Source organism: Megalops cyprinoides, chromosome 10 (assembly GCF_013368585.1).
Source record: "Megalops cyprinoides isolate fMegCyp1 chromosome 10, fMegCyp1.pri, whole genome shotgun sequence".
NCBI classification, from domain to species: Eukaryota; Metazoa; Chordata; class Actinopteri; order Elopiformes; family Megalopidae; genus Megalops; species Megalops cyprinoides.
In genome coordinates, this window is record NC_050592.1 from 339,529 (window position 1) to 360,944 (window position 21,416).

At 44.9% G+C, this 21,416-nt stretch overlaps 1 protein-coding gene across 1 annotated transcript; it reads left to right on the forward strand.

The window, feature by feature from the left end:
* Nucleotides 1-926: 926 nt before the first annotated feature.
* Nucleotides 927-15,344, forward strand: zgc:162160 (uncharacterized protein LOC561782 homolog). The gene is made up of 4 exons (XM_036538520.1): nucleotides 927-1,162; nucleotides 8,904-9,042; nucleotides 9,408-10,278; nucleotides 15,019-15,344. Exons 2-4 carry the CDS (start codon nucleotides 8,971-8,973, stop codon nucleotides 15,342-15,344), a joined length of 1,269 nt encoding a protein of 422 aa, XP_036394413.1. The 5' UTR covers nucleotides 927-1,162; nucleotides 8,904-8,970.
* The last annotated feature ends 6,072 nt before the right edge of the window (nucleotides 15,345-21,416 follow it).

Here is a 21,416-nt window from a genome sequence, read left to right on the forward strand (position 1 = left end):
CAGACCAGTTTTTCAGTTACCATAAAGAATGGCAAATAGCCTGAATGGACCTTCCCTTTGCCCCTGAATGGGGGTGAAGGCAAGCATTAAAGGCAATCCTGAGAACCTTCGCAGTACAAACGCTTACAGGCCCTGACTCAAATTTGTGAAGTTTTATTTTTCTACTGTGAAATGTGGAGAGATGCGGTCGGGAAGCGATGAGGATGGTCAAAGTCAGACAGGGGCGATCATTTGCTTAAGGTTTAGCAGGGAAATGACCGCCATTGGTAGGCTATATAATTTATCATTTTCCAATCAGACAAACTTCGCATAGTTTGAAATTGGTATCCTTATGCCGTGTGGCAGGAGAAAGCGTGTCCCTGTAGGAAGTCATGTAGGAGATGTGAACAGCATGTGTTGCGACGGCCGGCAGGTGAGCCCGGAATCAGGAGGGTGCAGAGACACGGCGGGGTCGTAACCCTGATATGTCACGTGACTACAACTTTACGTCTCGGGGGTGTGCAAAACAAGCACGTGCGTTTTGCCATCACCGCGCGCACCAAGGAGCTCGGCATCCAGCGAGCAGATGAGCGAAGGATGAACAGCAGAGTGTGAGACGGGGTGGGGGAGGGGGCTGTGGGATAGTGGAGGAATTGGAAATACGCGCTTAGCTCCACTCTCTACGCGTGTGACTCGCGCTCTCTCCCCTTTCATTCGCACAGGAGGAAAAACATGCACCACGCGTATCTGGTGATCGCATCTACCGCTCTGAATCTCTGACTTCCTCCAGCTGCGGCGTGTTCGGCTTTTGTTGGATTCCTGACTCTGGGAAGGAAAGCATGAGCAAATAGCGGCGGACTTTTCGATCATCCGAAAATTATCAAGGCAATAGACGCTGTTACCATCGTTCCATAAATCGCGAGATACAAATGTCTGTAAGGCTGTGTTTTAAGTTGAAGTGTTCTTCCAGAAGTATTTGAAACACTGCGCTAAAAGGAACGTCATCGATTGTATATGCCTGCTTCTAAACTGCAACTTTACCGACATTAAGAGACGTCGTTTGCGGCTGTGCGGAGAGGTTTTGTTTGCGTGATCAGGCTTTGATGAGCCCACCTTTGCGAGGGAGGCAGTGCAGAGGTTTCACACGCAGCCGGACGGACCAAGCCGCCGGAATACGGTAAAGGTGAGCGCCTAATTCTGAGCACCTTTTTTAATAAATGCTGTTGTATTTTCACGGTCTTCGGCGCAGGCTGTTTTCATCGCGTCAGTGTGCCGTGCTTATTCATGATCAGCTCAGTTACAGTGGTTCGCCAATTTATAATAATTTAGCAAATGTGAATAAACCGCGGAATATTAAAAGTTACATTCCTGATCAGGTAGACTGCCGTTTCTGGTGGGATCCCACATCTATGCTGGACGTAAGTTTTTAACAAGTAGCGATACGCATCAAACTGTTCTGGGGTAAATACTTTGAAGACTCATTCCTGTTTTTGGATTCGAACTTCTAACTATAGGAGTCGCAAAATATCGGGACATCTGTGAATTGGTACATCGTCGTATGTCTATGCTGTATACTAGGCTACATGATGTCTGTGGATTACAGAGCACTGGCATTTCTGAAAAATATACACTGCGATATGATGGTAATAAAATGTGTATGTCTACAGTCCGTCCCGCAGACGGAAATAATCTTAATTGTCCAATGTATGAGCGCCGTTGCGCACACGCCTCCGTGGGTGAGGGGACTGGCGGCCGGTGCTGGCCGCAGGACAACGGGGAAAGACGTTCAGCGGATCAGTCGCACGAAGCGCGGTTCCTCGGCTCGCATCGTTTCCTCGTCTTAGCCTCCTCGCCCCCCACCGTCTAGCTTTCCTGTTTTCCTGTCTATCCCCTCCACCGCCACTACCTCCGACACACACAAACACCTCCCTGAAACCTTGAAATGGTTCCCCTCTGTGCTGCTACTCTTTATACTAATACACTATATATATATATATATATATATTTTTTTTTTTTTTTTATATAGTGTCTGGGTCAGCGAACCGTGTGTGTGTGTGTGTGTAAACGTGTAGTGTAAATGTTGTAGGCACGTTTTATATACAATGATGTTCCTTCAGAGTGATCCGCGTTGCCTCGGTTGAATTTATGAATGGAGCGCGAGCACGTGTGATATATAGGCGTCAGAGCTAATATATTTAGATAATATATTTCACACCCCACGATACGAGAATGTTCACTTTGCGAATTACACTAGTTTTGGTTGACAGCCGTTTTGAAAGCTTCTCTCCATGTCAGCCCGAGTCCCAGATTTTCTCGTTTCCGATGCATTTCCGAAGCAATCATTTCATATTCCCACAATTTTGTTTGAAATATTAATAATTACATGAACCAGAACACAGAATCTGAGGTAGTTGAGCGCCGAGCAGAAACCAGCTGGCGCATTGTCATTTGCGTTATTCCCGTTAAATAAATTATAATCCCAGAAGTGACAGTCAGCGGCAACTGCGCTAGGGGCTATTTACGTGCGAAACCTCCGTTACCCAATTCAGTGCTCCGAAAGGGTGCGCTTTCTCCCCATACAACACCGACCCGCTGTTCTCCTCTGGAGATACTAAGTAAAGCATAACCGCATTAAAGGGTCTTTGAAACGACAAGCGTGTTCTAGATTATGCCTTTTCATGTGTTATAATGACGAAAGCAGCAGGCATTTGAATTCATTCTGACATTAGTTCTAATAAATTATATCATAATCATTGCAGCTGCAGTATAATTTTCAATGTGGATTGGTAAACCAGCATTTAGCCAATAGCGTGTTCTATAATTATCCCATCTCCAGCTTTTTTTTGTTTCTGCAAAGGTCAAGAACAGATTAAATATGCTCCAGTGGTATCCAATAATAATATCAGATGCGCGTGTTGACTCCTGGAGAGCACGCGCGCAAGCAGCGTGTTTCACTTACAGCGCACTGATAACATCAGATCTTTACGGCCGAGCAACTGACGCCATTTTCACGCCCCTGATCAAAACAGGGTCATAGTATCACTGTAAATGTATATCATGCTCGGCTTAAGCGTTCATCTGACAATTTCACACGTGCTTTCAGCACAGGGTATCAGATATGAACCGCTTGTGTAGGTCATGCCATCTGTAGATCATCTGAGTGCTGAGCATGCACACTGGGTGACCTTGGAGCAGTGGCCGTTCTGTCACCACCCTCTCCCTGAAGGCACTGAGGAACATTCAAGGAAATCATGGCAGGCTGTGTGTGAGGGAAATTTTAATTGACATAATACATGACAGTTTTATTTCAAAATACAGATAGTGAATATACCATTACATACTAACAGGATTTCTGATAGTTGCTGGTGCTGAGGGTAGTGAGCTTTAGCCCAAGCCCTTGCTTTCCTCCCTTGTGATGTCCATGGTTGTAAAGGCTTAATATTCGTCCTGCATTGAAGTTCACAGATAAATGATGCAGCTACACTTATTTGCATTTCACACGGTCCTTCAAACATAACAGGTGAAGTGTCCACTCACAAATATTCATTCTAACTTTACACAGACCCTTTTTCCTTAGAGCGACTCTGTAATATGATAAGGTGCTTTCTCTGGTTCGCACAGACTTTAAGCATTTAGGTGTTTGTTTGAGGAGAAGCTGTGCAGAGTGTGCTGGAGACGTCAGCACCCCAGCCACGGGGAGGACTGCGGCTCCTGCACGCACTCACTGCGGCTCCTGCATGCACTCACTGCGGCTCCTGCACGCACTCACTGCGGCTCCTGCACGCACTCACTGCGGCTCCTGCACGCACTCACTGCGGCTCCTGCACGCACTCACTGCGGCTCCTGCACGCACTCACTGCGGCTCCTGTACACACTCACTGCGGCTCCTGCATGCGGCTCCTGCACGCACTCACTGCGGCTCCTGCACGCACTCACTGCGGCTCCTGTACGCACTCACTGCGGCTCCTGCATGCACTCACTGCGGCTCCTGCATGCACTCACTGCGGCTCCTGTACGCACTCACTGCGGCTCCTGCATGCACTCACTGCGGCTCCTGCATGCACTCACTGCGGCTCCTGCATGCGGCTCCTGCACGCACTCACTGCGGCTCCTGCACGCACTCACTGCGGCTCCTGTACGCACTCACTGCGGCTCCTGCATGCACTCACTGCGGCTCCTGCATGCACTCACTGCGGCTCCTGTACGCACTCACTGCGGCTCCTGCATGCACTCACTGCGGCTCCTGCATGCACTCACTGCGGCTCCTGTACGCACTCACTGCGGCTCCTGCATGCACTCACTGCGGCTCCTGCACGCACTCACTGCGGCTCCTGTACGCACTCACTGCGGCTCCTGCATGCACTCACTGCGGCTCCTGTACGCACTCACTGCGGCTCCTGCATGCACTCACTGCGGCTCCTGTACGCACTCACTGCGGCTCCTGTACGCACTCACTGCGGCTCCTGCACGCACTCACTGCGGCTCGGCCGTGGGCGGCGCTGTTAAAAGCGCGGTGGAGAGACACTCTCCATTAGCCATCACACTCTGCTGTGTGGAGTGCCTGGCGTTGGTGTGTGCAGCTGCTGGAAAGCTTCGGGGGTGGCCTCTCAATATAAATTATGTCCAAAATTGAGTTCAAGAGTCGCTGTACTGCCCTTATTGAAGCACAGTGACAGCTTGGAGACTTGTGTTATTTTTATTTTATCTAGCCTGTTTTTCTTTTCTCTGATTCACAATTTCCATTTTTTGTTCACACTTAAAATAACAAAATGCTGAAATGACAGGTAAAATAACGGTTAGTTGAAGATGGGAGTTTAGCGTATGATGTGATCCCCGTCACTGTACACCTGGCACCTCCAGCCCTTTCCTCTGCCAGCTATAACAGGGTTCCCCGAGTCTGTGCTTTCGGGGGTCCCAGCGCTCTGAGCTTTCTGACCTGCTCTCAGCAGAGGAACGAATGGAAGTGTGCTCTGTGGAGAGGGAGGGAGATCAGCACCGCTTACTGTTTAAAGGAGTTATGGGCTGCTGGTAATGTTGATCTCAATAACGGCCTCCGCTGAAGGTGTCAGTGGTGTTAGCAACTCTCCTTCATTCTGTGGCAAAAAAATAAGAGGAGATGCCATAGCGTGGTAGGGACCCATTTAAGAATGAATTCCACTAGGATTCAATTACTGAAAAGGAAAAAATACAGCACAAAGTGAAATTCATCTTGAACAGCATTGTTGATTTCCCTGTTGGGGAACAATGCTATTGTCATCATTTATAATGAATAAATAAGTCCTTTAGATGTCGTTCTGAGGGACTCAGTGAAGAAGCGGCCTTCAGGATGTCAGCCTGTAACTCCCGCTGAACGGGGGGGAAGACAGCAGATCCACTCAGCTTTGCTGTTTAGTGCTTCTCCCTCCTGCTGTAACCAAACCATCTGTGAATCCTGCTCTCCCAGAGGAAGGATTTCCAAAACATGCCATCAACTTCTACTCTTTCTTTCAGGAGCCTGTTTTCAGACGAACATGCAGGTAAAAGGCAGCGAAGCCTGGCGGGGGGTGAGGGCCGCTTGTGTAGCAGCAGAAACAGGCGCACACCCTGCATCTGCAGGGACGCCCTTCCTTCCCGGCATTTCCACATTAACACCCTTTGACCTTTTGCACGGTTAATCCCACAGGTTTGCAAGATTAATGTTCCGCTGATTATCAGCCTAATGTTGTCAGGGAAACGACACAACAATGCCAACTGTGGCTCCTTAAGGAAGGTGACTGCAGAACTTTACTGAGAACATTATACATGCAAAATCACTTTGCTGCTCACGTGACTGATGCACCTGCAATTCAAACACAAACTGTCTGACCTCTTTCAAATCTGTTAGATCGCTCGCATTGCTGTAGAAACATGGCCAGACTCCTGCCAAAGGTGACTACAGGCAGGCACAGGGCAGTTGGCAGGATAAATACTCCGCACATAAAAGTACAACAACCCGGCTACTCACTCTTCTGTTTGGTCCAGCCGGGCAGACGATGCAGCGGCGAGTGCTTCGTAGTTTTTACTGGCTGAACAGTATTTATACGGATCAGAGAAAAGATAGTTGGAGAGATAGCAGTGCATAGGAGTTTTAGAAAGAGTGGTTTGAGAGAGGGAATAAGGTAATGTGGAGTAGAGAAAAGAGGAGTTCTGGAGATCGGTGCGCAAAAGAATGAAATAAAACGGTGGGGACCGGCCAGTCTGCAATAGACCGTCGGACCGGCTCCACCGTCCTACCCAAAACAACAAAACAAAACTAGAAAATAAACTCGACAAAAATGCACCACCGTCTCACGAACTTTATACATAAAGTTGCACTTAAACACTAAGTGAGACAACAACTAAATTCGTACAATATACCACGCTGGTACTCACTCAAATTCCCCGACAACTGTGCTTGCCGCCATAGACTTTTAAATTACCTGAGGTGCACACCTTCGTGCACCCGTGACCCTGACATCACGTGACCCATGACCCCTACTTCTGTGCACCCGTCACCTGACGTCATGTGGCACACCCGTAACACATCTATCTGTGCATAAACATAGTGGCAGTTAATACTGATATTAATGTGAAACGTGTAGACTCCTTTTAATAGATATTTAGTTCCTTCAAATTTCCATCAAACTGTGTTTGGTGTTTCCTTTGTTGCTTACCCCTTTCTGTATGTGTATATGTGCTCGCACATACTCAGATAGCACTGTGCTGTGTTAGAATCTATTCTCTGTCAAAGCCATTTGATGTTAATTTCTCTTTTCTCTGGTGGATCTCTATCATTTTACTGTGGAGTGAGAGGATTACCAAATGGAACAAAGTTACTCTTCTCTAATGGATTGAGAGGAACTTCATAGCAAATAAAAGTGCTTTCTGCTCACACAAGAGCTTAATTAAGTGCATTTTAACAGCCCACACCTGATGGAGGCCTGCTTGTCATTTTTATCTCTCTCTCTCACTGATTGCAAGCAGATCCATGAATACCTGCTTTAGTTTTGATGATTTCAGATCTGCATTGTTGCTTATGCAAACAGTACAACTCCTGAAAGGAACTGTATACACACACACAGTCACACACACATAGGTACATGCTCCGAGCGCTGCAGGCAGGTGAAGCAGCACTCCGCCATGTGGGAGGAGAGTGGGGCAGAAGCAGGGCTGCCCTCAGGCTCCATCCAGCTGCTTTATGTGCTGTAAAAACTAAACGCCGCTGTGTGTTTAAAGCAGGTGTCCGATACTCTGCTAAAGGCAATGCAAATATCAGTATTTCAGCTTGTCACTGGCCACTCAAACTGGCAAATCAAAACCTATGAAAATGTCAGCAGCTTCACAGGCATTTTTAACATGTGGAAATTATTCCAAGAACCTTCATATGAGTTACCTGACAAGGGAGAGAATGATAATTTAGGATCCTGCAAATTTTGAATGGAAAAAAGAAGGTGTAAAAAGTAATGGTAAGGAGCAGCAGTGTGGTGTAGCGGTAAGGAGCAGCAGGGTGGTGTAGCGGTAAGGAGCAGGGCAGCAGTGTGGTGTAGCGGTAAGGAGCAGCAGTGTGGTGTAGCGGTAAGGAGCAGCAGGGTGGTGTAGCGGTTAGGAGCAGGGCAGCAGTGTGGTGTAGCGGTAAGGAGCAGGGCAGCGGTGTGGTGTAGCGGTAAGGAGCAGGGTAGCAGTGTGGTGTAGAGGTAAGAAGCGGCAGTGTGGTGTAGCAGTTTGGAGAGGCAGGGTTCTGGGGGTGTGATACCAGGATACCTGAGGGGTCAGGCTTAGCATGGATATGTTCAGTTTCTTGCTTGGCACCTAAAATGAAATCTTCTTATCCTCATTGAACTGTGAAAACTATGAGCCCTCCAGCAATTAATGTCAGTCAGTCCAGCTTGGAAAGCCTCTGAGCCCTTTACATCAGCAGGATTAACAAACTGGGTATCATCGGCATGAAAATCAAAAGAAGCATTGTGTGTCTCATATACCAAAGCAGAAGCATGTTGGAAGCCAGACTGGAAGTTTTCAAAGAGGTCATTTCTACTCATAAAGTCTAATAATTGCTTGGAGAAGGCTTTTTCCGGTGTCTCTGAAAGAAAAGGCAACTTGGAAATTGGTCTAAAGTTATTTTTAAACATAAGAGTCTGTAGCCAGAGAGCTGTTAAAAAGAGGAAGAAAGTCTGAACAGACAGTTCCAAAAACCTCCTTCAGTAACGCAGTAGGAAGAACATCCATTGGACCAGCAGATGATTTCATATCAGCCACTGCATCCATGAGACACTTGTCTTAAATGGACTCAAAAAAGCTTCATTCAGCAGAACTCTGCTGCAGAATATGAATGTATAGTATGAAAAATCTGTGTCCTGAGATTAACAATCTTGTTGATAAAGAAAGACAAAAAGTTCATAAAGCCCTGGAAAAGAGTCCAAGTTACATCTTGAAGGATTAACAATATGATCAGAGTGTTGAAGAGGACTGCTGAGCCGAGCTGCTCGCTCATCTCTGAGAAGCTTCCGCTGTCGCAGGAAGTGTCCTCTCGTCTCACAGGAAATGCTTATCCATCTAATAGCCCAGACTGCCACTGCCAGTGAAATGTTCTCTCCTAGGAAAGATGAGGCTTTTACAATGTGGATTACAGTCTGTGTCATTTAAAAAGATACAGTTTTGGCATTAGTTTTGTGGTCGTATTTTGGCTAATTTAGGCTTGAAGCTTGTGGAAGGCTGCCCTGATCCCTGCAGCAGGCCAGTGCTGCTGTGCCACAGTGTCAGATATTGGCTGGCCTGCACCCTGGAAAGGGTTATTAAATCAAACTGTGTTTCAGATGTATTTACACAAGCTAATCTTGCTGTCCAAAAGCCCTGCTTTATTCTCAGCTTTCTAACTGCAGTTTGATCTGTGTTTCCCTCTCTTCTGGCTGTCCACGCCACTCATGCAGAGTGTGTGCCCGTGTGGAGCTTGCTGTTCTGGGTCAGGCCGTCACTGTGGCCCCTGGCTTCCAGGCCATGAGTAGCTTCAAAGGTCGAATGGGGCATGACGTGGAGAAACAGAGCCACCGGGATGGACCAAAGGACAAGGTGAGATCGTCCTCTGTACCCCTCCTGTAGATATGATCAGATACGATTTATGCTATGGCATCTCTCCTATCACAGTATCAATTACCCTGTTGTGAGAAGCATGTATTTAAATCCACTCCAAACGAAGGACTTCGCAATCTGCTCATCTTAAACTGCTGTAAAGGATACGTTTCACAGGTCACACTGTAGAAGATCCTGTATCCACCAGCAGCAGAGTCTTTTGCCTCTTTGCCTGATGCCTTTAAACTGACTCTTTCCGTCACTGTAAACAGTATCGCTGAAGTTCTTCTCCTCACTCCTATGACCACATGCACCCTCACTCTGCCCCCCCCCCCCCCCCCCCCCCCCCCCCCCCCCCCCCACAGATTCCCACAGACCGGACCCTGGTGGTGAGAGGAGCTGGGGGAGATCCAGCTGAGCCCCCTGGGGGCGTGGCTAAGAAGCGGAGGCAGCGATATGTAGAGAAGGACGGCAAGTGCAACGTTCACCACGGCAACGTGCGAGAGACCTACCGCTACCTCAGCGACATCTTCACCACGCTGGTGGACCTGAAGTGGCGCTTCAACCTGCTGGTGTTCACACTGGTGTACACCACCACCTGGGTGTTCTTCGGCTTCATCTGGTGGCTGATAGCTTACGCTCGGGGCGACCTGGAGCACAGTGACGATGGAGACTGGACCCCCTGCGTCAACAACCTCAACAGCTTCGTCTCCGCCTTCCTGTTCTCCATCGAGACCGAGACCACCATCGGCTATGGCTACCGCGTCATCACCGATAAGTGCCCCGAGGGCATTCTGCTGCTGCTGGTGCAGGCCATCCTGGGCTCCATTGTCAACGCTTTCATGGTGGGCTGCATGTTTGTCAAGATCTCACAGCCTAAGAAGCGGGCGGAGACACTGATGTTCTCGCACCAGGCGGTGATCTCTCTGCGGGACGGGAGGTTGTGCCTGATGTTCCGTGTGGGTGACCTGCGCAACTCCCACATTGTGGAGGCCTCCATCCGCGCCAAGCTCATCCGCTCCAAGCAGACCAAGGAGGGCGAGTTCATCCCGCTCAACCAGACCGACATCAACGTGGGCTTTGACACGGGCGACGACCGCCTCTTCCTCGTCTCCCCCCTCATCATCTGCCACGAGTTCAACGAGGGAAGCCCCTTCTGGGACATCTCTCAGGCCCAGCTGGAGCGGGAGGAGTTCGAGATCGTGGTCATACTCGAGGGAATGGTGGAGGCCACAGGTGAGACATGACCTTGCAGGAGAGATGAGCACATTGGTTCAGGGTGTTGGAGAGATGACCGTATAGGACCAGACCAAGGCAGAGATGACCGTATAAAACCAGACTAAGGCATAAATGACCATATAGGACCAGACCAAGGCAGAAATGACAGTATAGGACCAGACCAAGGCAGAAATGACCATAAAGGACCAGACTAAGGCATAAATGACCGTATAGGACCAGACCAAGGCAGAAATGACCGTATAGGATCAGACCAAGGCAGAGATGACCGTATAGGACCAGACTAAGGCAGAAATGACCATATAGGACCAGACTAAGGCAGAGATGACCGTATAGGACCAGACTAGGGTAGAAATGAGTACATTGGTGCAGGGTGTTGGACAGATGACTATGTGGGACCAGACCAAGGCAGAGATGTGCACAACTATTTAATATTGTGAATCCTGTATCTATGTGCATGGTTTCCATCCTGTGTGTGTGTGTGTGTGTGTGTGTGTGTGTGTGTGTGTGTGTGTGTGTGTGCGTGTGTGCGTGTGTGCGTGCGCGTGTGCGTGTGCCTGTGTGTGTATGTGTGTGTGGAAGGATTGGATCTTCATCAGTGCTCCTGTGTGTGATGGTTCTAAGTAGGGTATAAGGGACAAAGGAAGAAATAATACAATGATAATTATATAATAATTATTTTGAATGATATATTGTTTTAATACTGTTATATACTGTATTATATATCATGTCATTTAATATATGGTTTTAATAATAATTAATATTATTAAAATAATAGTAATATAAATTGATCCCGATAGTAATCATTTGGAATTTGCAGTGTTATGAGCCACAGTTTAAATGCACACCGTCGGAAGTTTGTGTTGTCAGATGGAATCGTAGGGGTCTCCCAGGGTCTCACTAACTGACAACCATTGTGAAGAGAAGTGCAATTACACTCCTCTAATTGCCTTCACATCGTTCCCTATGCTAATACAGTCTGTTACCACCTGTCTTCTTCCTGTAAGAACCAGGGGCCTCCCGAGATGGCTGTTTGTGGGAGTACACTGGCCTGTCAATACAGCAGGGAACTCTGGGAAATTAAGCAGTGGAAGTCAGTGGCGAGGGAAGCCCAGTGATGAGTCTGACTGAATTTCCCAGGAGCTTCTGGGTAATAATGAGAACAAGGAAGGTAGCCGGCTGAGCCAGAGGCCCTCCTTCCTCTCTGAGCTTTAAGAAATGTAACATTTCCATAAAAGGAGCATATGTGTGAGTTACTGCAAACTGCTAATGCTGAACCTATAAGAGCAGGAGACGATCCTCCAGAGCTGAGCATTCCAAAGAATTCCAGCAGGTCAGCGTACCTGCCTGCCTGCAGCATGCTGCTGTCAGGCTGTGGGTGAGTTCACCAGTTCACCGCTGTACTGCAGAGGAGCTGAACAGTGCTCTGAAGCAGAGGAGTGAAGACCTCAGCGCTCCTCTCAGCAATGAAGAGCTCAGTGTCTGAAAACTGCTCCAAGTGTATCAACCTCACGCGAGGAGCAAATCATTTTGAGCTGGGAGTCCCTGCTTCATGCTTGCATTATGAATAACCACTGCACAGGTGGAAATGTTGTCGTCTGTGTGCTGGTAGCATGTTCTCCTGTGTGTTTTCCTCTGACCCTCGCATGGAGCACGGCGCGGTGCTGAGTCCAGCTCAGAAAGAAGAGCCTGTCACTCTGAGGCCAGAGAAGAAGGGTGGGGCAGACAGACTGTCTGACATGGGGCGACTCTCCATCCTGATTTTAAGGTCACTTCCATTATTGCCAGACCTGGTCTTGAGAATGGGCACTGAGACATTTTGCCTGCAAAGGTCATGCTTTCACAGACCTTTCTGAATGATGGACTTTCCAGTAGAGTTTAAGGGATATTTTGTGGGATGACGTGAGTCAGGAAGGTGTGTATTCTTCATCTGACGTGGATCTGCAGAATCAGGAGAGTGGCCTAGCATGCTGAGAGTCAAGTGCTTCCTCTAAAAATGTATGAAAAAACGTAAACACTGTGAGACAGCGTTCTCTGGCAGAGTGTCATCTTTGACTGCATTCTTTAGCATAGTATGATAGAGGAGTGAATAAAAGTACCTGAAATTGACTATGGACTGTGTGTATTTGGAAACAAAAAATAACATTTAAAATATTAAATACAATATTATTTATATTAAATATAAATACAAATATTTAAATAACATCCGTATTTGAACCAGGTCTGGTGTAAATAACATGCCATATATGGGACTGCTGTCCAGAACTTCAAAAATTCACAAAATAATATTAACTACCGAGCACATATTGATATATTCAGATACATTTACATTCACCTTTCTCTCAGATGTGGTGTGTAATGTAGTCCCCAGCTCCACATGCCACATCAGTCTTCATCTTTTCTGTGTGAGTCGGAGCGGTTTTCAGCGTCAGCTGTGCCATCGAAGGCAGTGCTACACATTTCTTTTAAAATTTCTCATTTCACGTTTTTTCACATTTCATCTTTTCATCGGAGACCAGATTCACATTAGATTGTTTGGATATTAACCGCTGCCGTTCCGGAGGCATGATGTAGACAGTGACCGTCCTCACAAAGCCAAGCTCTGTGTTCGTACAACTTTGATTGGCTTTTCAACACTCGCTCACTTTTAAAAATGCTGCTTTTAACTGTTTCCCACGGTTTCCTGGACATTGCTTTGGGTAATGTTTTTTAAAAGACAATGGTGCTTCAGCTTCACTGTGAGGCTGTTCCTTTGTAACTGAGTTGAAACAGCCTGTTGTATTCTCACTGTTTTAAACAATGTCATGTCTTATTCACTCTTCATTCATGCAAATATTAAATTGTGTAGTAGTTAACATATATTTCTATGGAAGATATACTTGACAAGGTGGCAGAAAGGACACTACAGTCATCTTAATCTTTGAAACGTGAGTATTAGCAGAAGAAGGTGAAACACAAAACGATTTCTATCGTTATCAGAAAATAGAAATATTCTTTTATTTTTAACGTTTGGGGTTGCCAAAACACTAATGCTTATCTGAATATTTCAAATGCATATTAGGGAAAATGATCTGAGGGAAACTGAGTGCGTATTGATTTCTTTAAAACCTGGAAGATAAGCTTACTTGAAGAAGGCATGGGCACAAATATCAGTTATCCAGTGTTAAATGCAGCAGACACAGTGAGAGTATATCAGCCCATGAGTAACGGCAACAAGTCGCTTCTGACATGGCGTTTTGCTCTTTTACTGAGTCTTTATTTACTTAATTTGAAGTTGACACTTAAATATTTACCATAAACTGTAGCCTATTAGACTGAGGCATCTGTCGAACCAAATGCAGGGACCAGTGGCATCTTGTGTGTGTGTGTGTGTGTGTGTGTGTGTGTGTGTGACTGTGTGTGACTGTGTGTGTGAGACTGTGTGTGTGTGTTTGTGCGTGTGTGAGACCGTGTGTGTGTATGTGTGTGTGTTTGTTTGTGTGTGTATGTGTGTGTGTGTGTGTGTGTGTGTGTGTGTGTGTGTGTGAGAGAGAGAGAGAGAGAGAGAGAGAGAGAGAGAGAGAGAGAGAGAGAGAGAGAGAGAGAGAGAGAGAGAGAGAGAGAGAGAGAGAGAGAGAGAGAGAGAGAGAGAGAGAGAGAGAGAGAGAGAGAGAGAGTGTGCGTGCGTGCGTGCGTGCGTGCGTGCGTGTGTGTGTGTGTATGTGTGATTGCATGTCTCAGTGAATAAGCCTCCTCAGTTCTGTGGGTAATATGTACAGTAATTGATGTGCAAGGTTCACTTGAGCAGAAGATGAAAATGCACAGAAGCTAAATATAGAATTTCCATATAGTTTCCATCCAGTTGCTGTTTGTGTGTGTGTGTGTGTGTGTGTGTGCGTGAGTGAGAGACAGTCTGTTTGTGTTTAGTTAAATTTTCAGCATATTCATGCATTCATGTTCTCAGTGGCCTGATTCCATATCCCTTGTCATATATCTCTGTGTTCCCAGACCCCCACAAGTTAGTTGCATGTAAAGACTAAAATATGTCAAATGAATTCATACCAGCGATACAGCAGAGGTTATTACCTCTTGCTTCCATTTACCTCCCTTTTTCCAGCACAGATTCATGCTAAATGGCAGCACAGTTGTATGATGTCTTTGCGTTTTGTGTGCTATGAATGGCCTCTCTGGCTGCATCTGAGCACATACAATAATCATACCCGAGTTGGGCTGCGAGCAAAGAGGACATACAAAAACAGCCACCCATTTCAGATATAAATTTCAATCTTCAAATTCACACTCAATAAAATGTCATTTTAAAACTCCTCTCTATTAAAACGCCCTTCACCCAAATACTTCATTATAATTTTTTTTACTTTAATCTTATTAGAAAAAATGCTTTTACAGACACAGTTTTTATTTATTTATGTATTTGTCGCCATAAGCTTTAGTTTTGGAAATTATGGCCATCAAGCTCATTATTACATTAATGAAAAGCACACTATTACAGTCAGATGCATTTCTCTTTGGGAATTAATAAAGCTTTATTGCTTAAAATATTGCTTTCATGCTTACAGACAGCTCAACATGTGATACACATGTCCAAATGAGAAAACAACCAGAAAGCTTTCGGTGGAAGTTTGCACATGTTAATTTAGTAACATGGTTAATGCTCTGGCTAATGTCGGCATTAGGGTGCATATTAGGGTTATCGTTAAAGTGAGGCGATCGCCTTTCTCTGTGCTCTGTGGCCTCCTGCAGGAATGACGTGCCAGGCCCGCAGCTCGTACCTGGACTCAGAGGTGTTGTGGGGGCAGCGCTTCACCCCAGTCCTGTCTTTGGAGGAGGGCTTCTATGAGGTGGACTACGACACCTTCCACCAAACCTACCCCACGCCTACACCCACCTGCTCCGCCCGGCAGCTGGCCGAACTGGCCAAAAAGGGGGAGGAGATTCCCTTGCCCCCCCCACCACCAGCTGAAAACTCAGAGGAGGGGGAGGAGGAGGGGGTGGGGGAGGGCGAGAATGTCACCAATGGAGACGTGAATAAGATGGACAATGGCAGTGAGAGCAGAGGGAGAGTGTGACAGTGGCCCAGTTGACCCTGCGGGGGATGGGGGGGGGGGGGGCCCTGCGGGGGGGGCTGCCTCAGAGGCTACTACTAGGTCTCTCTTTCCCCTCTCAGCTGGGGACAAGACGGTCTTAGAGATTAGCGTGTGATTGGATCAGTACAAACATGCTACTACTGTTGACATTTGGACAGAGAGTTTACTACAAACTTTTTACTACAAACAATTTTCCTTTTCTTGACATAAATTCTAGTAAGATATTATTATTATTATTATTATTATTGTTGTTGTTGTTGTTAATACATTTTTAGGGACATCAAGGGGGGCTCACAACCAAATGACCACTGAATATGATTTAATATGATATCCGAAACATGAAAGCAAAGCTTAGATTTACATGTATTCAGTTTTTACCCAGACTTACAAAAGTGCATCAAACAGGGTTAGGCAAGTACTTGCACAGATACTGAATCATTAGTGCCATGCTTGAAATGTAGAGCCACTGTGGGAAACTGCTGCAGGAGGAGCAAACGCCATCATAGAGCACAACCTCAGACCGTCACAGCCACTGTGCAGCCAGCAGGTGTGTGTCACCACAGTGCAGATGCCCCCTTGCTTTTATCCTCTGTTTAAACTGCAGCTGGTTTACAGTGTGAGCGGGGGGAGGGTCACAGTCCACACGTGTAGTCAGAACAGGTGAGTTTGGAGCACTTCTGCCAGCAGTGGGGAGCTCATTCCCCCACTCGGGGGCCATGGTAGAGAGGGAGTATAAATATGGTGAGAGACCCTCTCAGGAAAGAGCTGTTAGGTGTGCAGAGGTAGGGGAGTGCAGCGGTCCTGCAGGAGAGGAGGGGGTGCTGATGGGTGCTCACTGCTGTTTCTGTTACTGCATGCAGAGCTGGAAATAGAGTTTTGAGTTTAATCCCAGCTGTAACAGGTAGCCAGGTCTGAGAGGTGAGAGGTGTGGGGTGAGAGGTGAGAGGTGAGAGGTGTGGGGTGACTGTATGTTGGTTCTGCTGTTAAATGGACATTCATATTTGTGTTCATGTCCTCTTGTCTCCATGTCCAGCTGTCTGTCTGTAAATATTAGCTTGTTCAGTGGAAAGGTATTTATGGTGTATCAGCTATTGCTCAGATACAGATTTGCTCAGTATATTGTTGAAAGGAAAGGGATCTGAACTTGCATTTTTAACAGGACGAATCTACAGTATTAACATTTGCCTTCAATGTGTTTCACCATTAATCTGGCACAAGTCAAGGAGCAGATAAAATCATATTTAATATTACTCTTCCGTGGAGTCTGGGTGTGTGGGAGCACAGCAGTGTGTATTGTAAAGCTATTGTGAAGGGGTACATACACATAACCAGTGAAGCTGTTCACAGAAATACAGATTAGATTCATGGAGGAGATGGATTACCTAGTTTTATATTTAGCCCTCTGTGGTATTAATACAGAATAAACAACACGGTAAAATAAGTACAATTACACTTCAATAGCTAATTAATATGCTTCAACAATAACCTTTAGCTTTGCAGAGTTGCTGTTTTGGTAGGCTAACTCACTTTAATCCCGTTCCTTCCAGTTCCTAATTGTTATTTCCTGCACACATTTAGAATACACAGCTGTATGTGTTATTTCATAAACATGTAACTTTATTAGTTGTTGGAATTCCTCTTTATTACAAATAAAGGTATTTGTTTATATGCTAAACTAACTTTTTGATACAAAATGTGTACTGTATGTGGATGACTGGGCTGTCTACTATATATTGATATTTGATTTACTCTAATATGAAATATGAAACATTTAGAGATGCTCTTTGTGTAGCCTGAATCCTTTCACGGACCTTTTCTGTTCTGATGAATGTGACACAGTGTGTCAATGTGGCAGTGTGTGGGGTGCGATTGTGAAATTATGCTCAGCTACTTTGAGAAGAATAATTCTGGCTGTTCTAGCTTTTTGTGTCATGAAATCCCTCTCCTTCCCTTTTTCAGAAGGTGAGGAATTCCACAGGGCAATATACAGATACCTGTACTGTTCCTCAATGAAAAATAAACAATTTCATCACCTTGTTCGTATTTGCCTCTAAGACAAGACAGACTGTTCCATCCACAATGACGCCTTAACAAATGTTACTGATTTAATACATAAATAGCCATTGCCTTTGAATATTGTGAGAGACTTCTTCAAAGGGCTTCAAAGCTTTTATACTGAACACTTCCTAAAAGGAATTAGACCTATAATAAGCATGTGGATAGGACAGAACACAATGTTTGGGGGGGGGGGGGGGGGGGGGGCAGCTTTAAACGGAAGCGACAGACATTCTGCAGTTAAAATGCAACTACAGCATCTGCACTCCATTTGAAGGGCTTTGCTAAAGCAGCTGTCAGACTAGTAATACAAACATGTATCTCACTGTTAGAGAAAACGGTAGAAGAATAACAGGTAATCTCAATATATATAACATTTTCAAATACAATTGGAGAAAGGACTTATAGACATTCAAATGGATTATAAATGTTAGATTGCCGTTTTGATGAATTCATATTTTGAGTGCTTGTTCCAGTGGGATGGTAAGAGCTTGGGGGTGGGCATTGGCAGCAGGGAGGGAGCGCCCTCTGTCTTTTAAAGGTGATTATTTCTGACAATACTAAAGACATGGTGCATGCAATAACTCTTTCCAGCACCTAAACCCCAGGAGCAGAGCGTGTCCCTGCGGCCCGTACCTGCACTCAGGTGAGTGCTCAGCAGGCTTTGATTCCCTCCTCTGATGTGTGTTTGATTTCTGAGCTCAGGCCTTTGCACCTTGGTAAGTGTTCAAGACAAACATCTCTCTTTCCCCTGTTTTTTTTTAATAATTAATTGTAAAAATTATGAATGCCTACTGATTAACATAAACAAATGCAGTATACACAGTATAGCTATTCCATCTATTTATTTAAAGTTTTTTATTAATTTAAAAGGGGAGGTCAACTGATAACTCATTTTTCTGGGTAATTGAGGTGGGCGTGGTCAGCATGCAATGTGTTGCCAATTGGCCATGAGAAAATGAATAGTATGCAGCATGTAGACAGTTTGGGGATTTGGGAAGGACAGTGGTGTCAGTACACCTGCCCTTTCCATCAGCACTGTGGGGTCTTTCCTGCCCTCAGCGCATCAGGACCTCCTTTAAGCATCTCATCCAAACGGCAAAAGCGCCCTCTGCTGGCCCGTCAGCGCTACTGCCACCAGTCGCCAGGCGTCCCCACAGTCTCCCAGCTAAGGCAGTGCAAACAGCTTTAGCCGTGAGACAGGACAGTGTGGTCAGTGCTGTGCAATCAGGGTGAGATTCTGTGATTCTCAGATTGCTTCAGGTGGTGGGAGCAGTTAAAGTGCCATTTCTAAACAGGGTTGGGGAGTAATGGAATACATGTAACGGCGTTACTTATTTAAAATACAAAATATGAGTAACAGTATTCCGTTACAGTTAACATTTAAATTGATAGTAATCAAATTACAGTTACATTTTTAAAACATTTAGATTACTGAAGGGATTACGTTGGATTTTTTTCCATTTATTTTTTTTTTTTCATTTAATGTTTATTCAGTTGGAAAATCTATCCAATGACAGGCAACTCCGGGGTGTAGCTCCCATATGCCCCTCACGAAAAAAGGAAGAAAAAAGCGGCAGCCTGCCTGACTCACACGACAGTAGCATGGAGAGTGAGACAGAAAGCAAGCAGCGCAACGCGTTTATGTCATGGAAATGCCAGGACCATTTAACTTTCAAATCTGGCAAAGGTCGCAACATAACAGTGCAATGCAAGCTGTGTTTGCCAGCAACCAAACTGCTATCCGCTTCAAAAGAGTCGACCTCTAACCTGAAGAAGCATCTTGAATTAAGTTCTCTTTTTCATTATTTAAGCTAATATTGATCGCTAGCTAGCTATTTTACATAGCTTGACTGCACTGGATTAGCTATTCAGCTAGCTAGTAAGCTAGTAGGTATGGTATAAAAGCTAACTAGCTAACGAGTAGATACAGTGACAAAACAAGTGAAATTTCACATGTTCAAAACTGCGATTACTCCAACAATTTTACACCACGCATATTATACATTAAATTGTTAAGCTACTCCTTTCTCACTCACAATGTATTTAGGGTGGCTTGTGCCTTTTCTAACTCATGTTTTCGTGTAATATACAGTTTCTGAATTAACATTGACAGTTCTGAAGAAACTGCGATGAAATGCCCATAGACTTAACATGGGGATGCCAAAATGTTAGCCACAACAATGCTAAGTGAACATTCTAAAAATAACCGTTCAGAACCTTAGTAGGATGAATTATATTGGTGCACGTCCTTATAAAACGTTCATAAAATGCTTTAAATGTTTTTTTACGTGAAATGTTAGCATAATTAAAAAATATAGACTGTATTTTATGTATCACGCAAGTTCAGCTATTTAGATTTAGATTTAGATCACTTGGACGTAGTTCGTGAGAATCACCCAATCAGTATATGCCATTCACACTTTTACTTATATAGGCTACTTTTAAAAATTAAAAACACAGTTTTCAGAAAGTAATCCAAAGTGTTTAGATTACGTTACCTTGAATAATCTAACAGAATACGTTACAAATTACATTTTAGGGCAAGTATTCTGTAATCATTAGTGGAATAAAGGCTATATTAAAAGTAACCCTCCCAACCGTGTTTCTAAACACTGGAATTTCCTGTCTGACGCCAAGAAACCCCTGGCCTCAGCGCTGCATGGAAGCTTGCCTTTCGATTGTGATGTGCGCTCTTTAACCCAATGCTGAAAGTAGGCCTACCAGTCTGAACAGGAAACGTGAATCTTGATTAAGCTAAACAAAACTATGATTAAGAATCATAAGAACATATGATGACGAGAACAGGCCATTCGGCCCAACTAAGCTCGCCATTTCTTAATTAAAGAGTATCCAAAACTGCATCAAGTCTAGATTTGAACACAGCAAGGGTCTCTGCCTCAACTACATGACCTGGCAACCTATTCCATGTATTGATAACTCTTTGTGTAAAATAATATTTCCTTACATCAGTGCGGAACTTACTCTTAACTAGTTTCCATTTATGTCCTCTTGTTTTACAGACTGAACTCACCCTAAAGAATCTATTATAGTTAACCTTATTGATTCCTTTTATAAATTTAAATACCTCAATTAAATCACCCCTAAGCCTCCTCTCGCTTAGTCTAAATAGGTTAAGTAACTTGAGTCTTTCCTCATAGCATTTGTATTTCATGCCAGGAACTAATTTAGTTGCCCTTCTTTGAACCTTTTCTAAAGCTTCAGTATCTTTTTTATAGTGCGGTGCCCAGAACTGCCCACAGTATTCCAGGTGCGGTCTGACTAAGGCATTGTATAATTTCAATATAACCTCTTTAGATTTATACTCAATACTTTTGGCTATATATCCCAGCATCCTGTTGGCCTTTTTTACTGCTACAGCACACTGCCTAGATCCTGTTAAGCTTGGGTCAACCAATACTCCCAAGTCCTTTTCAAATTGAGCATATTCTAGTTTTTTTTTCCACCCATGAAGTAGTCTTGTTTAAGGTTCTTATTTCCTACATGCAAGATTTTACATTTATCTAAATTGAAAGTCATCTGCCAGGTATCTGCCCACTTTTGGATGCTGTTTAGGTCTTCCTGTATTACCTTAGTTGATTCTATACTGTTGGCTAGACCCCCTAGTTTTGTGTCATCTGCAAAGGGGCAGATGACACAAAATTCTGTAGGGGCAATGTGTCATTGAATTTGTACTGTTAAAACTATCCTTCTGAGACACAATTTTCAGCTTTGTCTTATAAAAACAAGTGATGTCATTTGTTTTTGCATTTTTGAAAATTTCTATTTTAATTTTTCGCTGAAGCCTCTTGTCTTCCTGTTCAATGAGCCCCTGTTTTTCGGACTCAGCAAACATAAGCAGAAACTCCTTTGCTTTTCATGGAATGGAGTAGCAGCAGGCATGGGGACTGCCGGAACGGAGCAGCTATCTGGCTGCCTCACATCTTGCCGTTGGGGGTAGCGGTAATATTATGTTGAAAGACATAATTGGGAATGCAA

Excerpts from the sequence above, each read along its gene's own strand:
- zgc:162160 (XM_036538520.1), top strand. The coding sequence starts at position 8,971 with ATGAGTAGCTTCAAAGGTCGAATGGGGCATGACGTGGAGAAACAGAGC. Across the intron at positions 9,043-9,407 it reads GGGATGGACCAAAGGACAAG|ATTCCCACAGACCGGACCCT; the intron begins GTGAGATCGTCC and ends CCCCCCCCACAG. Across the intron at positions 10,279-15,018 it reads GGGAATGGTGGAGGCCACAG|GAATGACGTGCCAGGCCCGC; the intron begins GTGAGACATGAC and ends GGCCTCCTGCAG.